Source organism: Oryctolagus cuniculus, chromosome 9 (genome assembly GCF_051225735.1).
Source record: "Oryctolagus cuniculus isolate XC-2025 breed Fujian yellow rabbit chromosome 9, ASM5122573v1, whole genome shotgun sequence".
Taxonomy (NCBI): Eukaryota; Metazoa; Chordata; class Mammalia; order Lagomorpha; family Leporidae; genus Oryctolagus; species Oryctolagus cuniculus.
Genome location: NC_142875.1, coordinates 84,700,973 through 84,706,972, shown reverse-complemented (window position 1 = coordinate 84,706,972; position 6,000 = coordinate 84,700,973). Strand labels below are relative to the sequence as shown.

General features: G+C 39.5%; 1 protein-coding gene across 1 annotated transcript in view; it reads right to left on the bottom strand.

The window, feature by feature from the left end:
* Window positions 1-264: 264 nt before the first annotated feature.
* Window positions 265-6,000, bottom strand: part of UBL3 (ubiquitin like 3) — a 69,818-nt gene continuing 64,082 nt past the window's right edge. Inside the window, exons 4-5 of the mRNA XM_008273523.5 lie at window positions 3,359-3,436; window positions 265-3,055 (exon numbers count right to left, since the gene is read on the bottom strand). Coding sequence (XP_008271745.1) covers window positions 3,003-3,055; window positions 3,359-3,436 — 131 coding nt within the window. The 3' untranslated portion in view covers window positions 265-3,002. The remainder of the gene's footprint in view (window positions 3,056-3,358; window positions 3,437-6,000) is intronic.

Here is a 6,000-nt window from a genome sequence, read left to right as displayed (position 1 = left end):
GAAGACGATAATGGGAGAAAGTAGAGTGCCTCTAAGATGGGGTTCTATTGACTGGGATGGGAGGAAGGCACGTCCCATGCTGGTTGATCACTTCTCTTCCATTTAGGTAAAATAAAGCCACAGTAAAACCTGAATTTTACTCAACAGGATAATAAAATATATTGGCAAAAAAAAAAAAAAGAGGAGAAAGATAGCAGAGAGGTAAAGGACAGGAAAATATACCAACATTATGAATGGAAGTCACTGAAAAGAAGAGAGAGATTCTACAATAGATGAAGAAAGTTTTAATTTCTTTTCACATTAAACATTATCACAATCAGCTAACAGAAATTACTTTAACATTGGTCACGATGACGTCATAAAACTAAGGATAAAAGCTTTGTTATGGAAAAAAACCTCCTTTAATGTGAATGGTGATGTTAGGTTCGTTTCGTAAGATACAACTTATTTAGAGAGAAAGCAGAGTTCAGACCAGGAGCCAGGCTGGGGTCTGAGTGATGGAAAGCTGCTCTCCCTGCCCAGGAGCCCTGTGGGGAGGAGCGGAGAGGGCAGCGCGAGGGGAGGGGCACTAGCGCAGCCGTGATGCAGGCTTCCGTCCCCAGCGGGGTCTCTGTGGCCCTCGCCTTCGGGGAACAAAGCTGCTGTTTTTGGCAGAAGGATTTTCAATAGTAGCCTTGGAAAAGATCAATCATATTTCATCCATCAGGCGGTCCAAGGAGTTATTTTCAACGGGACAGCTGAGTTTTTTTTCACATATACACTATTAAGGCATTTAAATTTTTGGTGTTTTCAGTATATAATTTTACTGATACTTTTTATTTTTTTCATTTTGTACAATATGATATTAAGTGACATAATTCTTTCTCTATGAATGAACCAGTTTATCTCACTTGGCAAATTCTAAATCGAGGTCTTATTAAAGGGAAATATATAATGTGGGAACATACAGAAAAATATATTGAAAACCAAGAGAGAATATTTAACCATCATTAAAAAATCATAATTAACTGACAATCTTTATGGAAAAACAGAAGAGTAATTAGAATTAAAATAGGTATTAAAATAATTACCAGTAGTTTGTCTTACAAAAGAACAGAGCCATAAATGGCATCACTGCCCAATTAAGTAACTACCAGATTCTTCTTCTTTCAACACCAACAGAATTCACATTTGAGCTGGTTAACAAGGCATATAAATATTTAACATCTCCCGACTATAACACTTTAGTGAAAACAGAGGCTACATAATTCTATCCGTTGTGTGACTGCACACAAATTAACTAGATTAAATATCAAAGACACACTGGGAATACTCCCAAAACCAAGAATAGAATATTAATTTAATGAATTTTTAAAGACTCAGAAATAAAACTAGAAAACATGGATGAGACGCTGCATTAAACAATTAACCTAATCAAAACCTTTAAAATTACCACCAAAATGCACTACAATATTTTTTATTTAGTTTACATAAAGAATCTATAAGTACAGGTTGCAGAAAGAAAATGTTTAGTGCTATTTACATTCGTTTTAAAACTCTGCTCTATACAAATTTAATTCTGATCAGTAGGAACAGTATCTTCGTAGATCTACTGCATATAAAGCCTCGCATCAAAGCATTAACAATGAATAAAATAACCTGATTACATTTAGACAAAGCTGACCATCTGAAACCACTTACACTTAATGTTTGCAAGGGTCATGGACACTCCTTAGAAGGACAGAACATAATGTCAGCCTGCAACTTCATTTTTAAAAAGGCTAAAGTTATTTATACGGATTATTGTTCTATATTCTACACGCCAATCTATATTTAGGTTCTACAGTTAGGTATTTTATAAGTCTTTTATTAAATATATTCTACATATTATTTGTAATTTCATCCAGGAAGAATTTCTTCCCAGTGAAAAAATATAAAATCTTTCATATTTTTACAGGTTTGGATGAAACTAGCTCATGCTTTAGTGCTGTGCAAATTGTTTTTAGCATATCAATCTTTAAATTATTGGTATAAAATAAAAGGGCATTCTTAATCATGTATGCCTTTAAAAAATCAGTTTTTGATTTTAATACAACTGCAAGCACTGATACCCAATGCAACTACATAAAGAAACAGAACTAGTTATCATGGAGATGCATCTTTGAATGGTAAGAATTCACCTGAACTCTCTACTGAGTATGCCTGACACAGGGACACTGTTACAGATGAGCAAGTATTAAGGAAAATTTCAATTTGCTGATATTCAAATACACAAAACTGATCAGTCAACGAGGTTTTCTGTTTCCGCACAGAACGAAAGCCTCCGGGCGACTGGAGCCCGCTCCCACATTAAGGCTCGGAGGTGCAGCCCCCTCCTGTGCTGTCTCAGCAGGCACTCCGCTAGTGCAGGACTCAGTGCTCGTGCTGAGGAAAAGCTTGGTTTGGTCAGCCCTCTCCCGAGCGCTTTAGCAACAGGCACGTTTTGTTTCTGTGTTTCCATTAGTTGCAGGGAGAAGTCACACTCAGGGCAGCATCCTGTGTCTGCACGCTGGATCCACCCAGCATTTGACTCCCTCTCCCATATTTTTCCCTCTCCAGTTGGCCCAGTCATTAATTAACTTCAGTAACTGCTGGGTGTCTTCCTGTGGGGAACTGTACGTATAAGTATTTCTAGGTACCACAGACTGTTATCAGTTCTCCTGGTGAGGAAAATAGTGTCAATCTTTTTTAGTGCAAACTGTATTTGGAACACCTGATTTGTTAGTTCTGGTGATGAAAACCTTCGTGGCAGCAAAGTGGTTTCTGCTACGAGAGGGAACTTGTTAACTTTTTTCCTGGAGATTGACTACTTTCAAAAACCAATATATTTTAAAACTGCTCAACACAATAATACAAGAAATAAGAAATGATAGTGAAGAATGTTCCTGGTTCTCTTTAGCTCCTTGAGCAAAGACGACAGTCCGTGAGTAGTTCAGCTCTGGGATGCACAGGCAGGCTGCGCCGCCAGGTCTCTGGCCCCATGGCTACAGGATCACACAGCAGTTGCTCTCGCCCGTCTTCTCACGGTTCCTCTGACCTAGGAACGGAAGGAAAGCTGAGCTCACAGAAGTGCCGGAACCAGAGGCGGTGGCAGCAAGGCAGCCACGCACAACAAGAACTGTCTTGTTTCACTTTCTTTTTACGTTTGCATTTTTTAAATTAAAAGGCCAATACATGCTTTTTTATTTTAGCATGTTTCCAAAGTGGTTATTGGCTTGACAAGCTCTATTCATGAACTGTGAAGACCTCCTTACTCAGAATTTCCAAGGAAAACCCGGCCACCGCTGAGCGTGACGTCTGTCTCTGTGACTCAAGTGAGCCACCTTGGCACGCAGCTTACCTTGGGAGTTTGGCTCTGGCAGCGTCTCCCTGGCCACCAGATGCATCACTGTCGTTTTGCCGAAAGGAAGTTTCAATGCTATGTGAAAAGTAGGAATAAAACCGTTACATATATAGTGACCCACTAAAATCACCAATCAGAGCCAAAACCATTTAAAAAACTCAATTGCTTTTTGTATGATCTCCTCAACAGATCGAACTTACCAAATGGAGCATCTCCTCTACAGAATTAAATTAGGTTCATATTTTCAGAAATAATATTTACAATTTAGAAATCACTCTTCCCAGATATGGCCATTAGCTTGACACAAATATCCACATTATTTAGGAAGAGGATACAAGAAAAATATACAATCGGTTAATATCAGAGATCGCCTTTAGAGGAGAAGAGAAATAGGAGTAAGAAAATTTTTAAACATGCTTTTTGTAGATAAAGGATAAAAAAAATCTCACATTAAGAGACATGTCTCTCTATATAATTACATGTCTAATTAGCTGCCTAACAAAATTATTGCACTGAAAAGTGACTTTAATGTAGAAATATAAGAAATGACAAATTATTTTAAGCATTTATTCTCAACCTTCTATTCTTAAATTAGAAAATAATTTGAAAAGGTTAGATAAACAAGAATGTTTGCATTACTAATAATCACTGTTTTCTAACCAAGTCTTTAGATGTTTTTTCACTCAAAAGTAACATTTACTATGTAATATTTCAGACACAGAGACAATATCAAAATATCCATCCACACATCAATGAAGTGAATACAAACCTTGAGTTTTATGACAAATCTTTCTGTTCTGCGTACAAAAGTAGTCAGTATATCTCACTTCTAGAGACGTCCCCACAGCTGGGATGCTGCAGTTCTGACACCTCAAACTGCCTTCTCTTCACTAACTACAAACTTAAGTAAGGCTTGGGACCAAGACTTGAGCAAGTTCTGATCCTCCTGCTACCTGCCTTTTCAGTCTTGTCTATTTTAATCAAGGTGAGTTTCTATCTTATTTACAGTAGGCCAGCATAATTTAGCCCATTAACTTCTGAGGTTCAAATGAAGCAGAATGGCTCGTACACACGTACACACACAGAAAAATGAGTCTTTTAACTTACTATGTCTGATTGAACACAAAAATGCAAACAAGTATTTTTACAGAATTAAAAGTTCACCAAAGTTTTGGTAAACATGTTAAACTCTGAAATGAACTTAAATAGTGCATGTAACAAGCTATGAATCACTCACATCCTCCTCTTGATGGCATGGATGATCTAGACTGGGCTAAAAATGGTCTTCACTCCTGACCAACTGCATAGCTCTGAGAGAGTTATTTACCACTGCCTAAGCCTCCACTTCCTCAACCTAAGTTGTAGATGTATTTCTTGCCTCTTACAGTTGCGCCCACTAAATGCAGCAATCTAAGAAAAGTACCTTGGCCAGGGCTTGGCAAAAACAAACAAATAGAAAAAGCATTAACTATTACCACCATCATTAGCATTTTGTGAAATCAAAGGGAAACAAATCTCAGAAAACAGGCAGGTGGAATGGAATTGAAAATTCAAGGAAAGGCCTGGAAAGTTGAGCAGCTTACCATCTGAAGTTATAAAGTTAACTGTGCAGGGATGATTATTTTTCTCTGCCATTTGAATTTGAACTAGAAATGGTACTTATTGATGCTTATAACATTAAGGGTGAAGGAAGAGAGATACTAGAATCTAAAACGTGGTCTCATTCCTTCACTGTGAATGCTTCCAATACTGGGCAATATACGGAACAGAGGCTTTCAACCTTTAATGTATATAAAAAAAATTACCTGGTATATCAATTCAGTAGTGAAACTGGGAGATGAGGGTGAAGGATGAGGGGGACATACATAAATCTGTATTTTAAAGAATTTACTTGAAAGACAGAAACACAATTAGAGAGAGAGAGTGACAGAAATCTCCCATCCACTGTTACACTTGCCAGGCACTGGGGCCTGTCCAGGCCAGGCCAGGCCGAAGACAGGAGTCTGGAACTCAATATGGGTCTCCGTGTAGGCGTAGGGATACAACCACTTGAACCATCCATCACCACTGCCTCCTCAAGGCACACATTAGCAGGAAGCTGGAACCAGGTTTGGAGCTGGGACTCAAACCCAGGCACTCCTACATGGGATGTGGGCATCCCAAATCTGCCAATCACCATAGAAATGTGCATTTTTTTTTTTTTTTTTTTTTGGACAGGCAGAGTGGACAGTGAGAGAGAGAGACAGAGAGAAAGGTCTTCCTTTGCCGTTGGTTCGCCCTCCAACGGCCGCCGCGCTGCGGCTGGCGCACCGCACCTATCTGAAGGCAGGAGCTAGGTGCTTCTCCTGGTCTCCCATGTGGGTGCAGGGCCCAAGTACTTGGGCCATCCTCCACTTCACTCCCTGGCCACAGCAGAGAGCTGGCCTGGAAGAGGGGCAACCGGGACAGAATCCGGCACCCCGACTGGGACTAGAACCCGGTGTGCTGGCGCTGCAAGGCGGAGGATTAGCCTAGTGAGCCGTGGTGCCAGCCAGAAATGTGCATTTTAATTTAAGTACTGGGGGGTTTCTCATGCCCATATCTCAACACTGTATTTCAGGAAACACTGAGCTGGGATGTACTGAACATCAAAGCTTCAG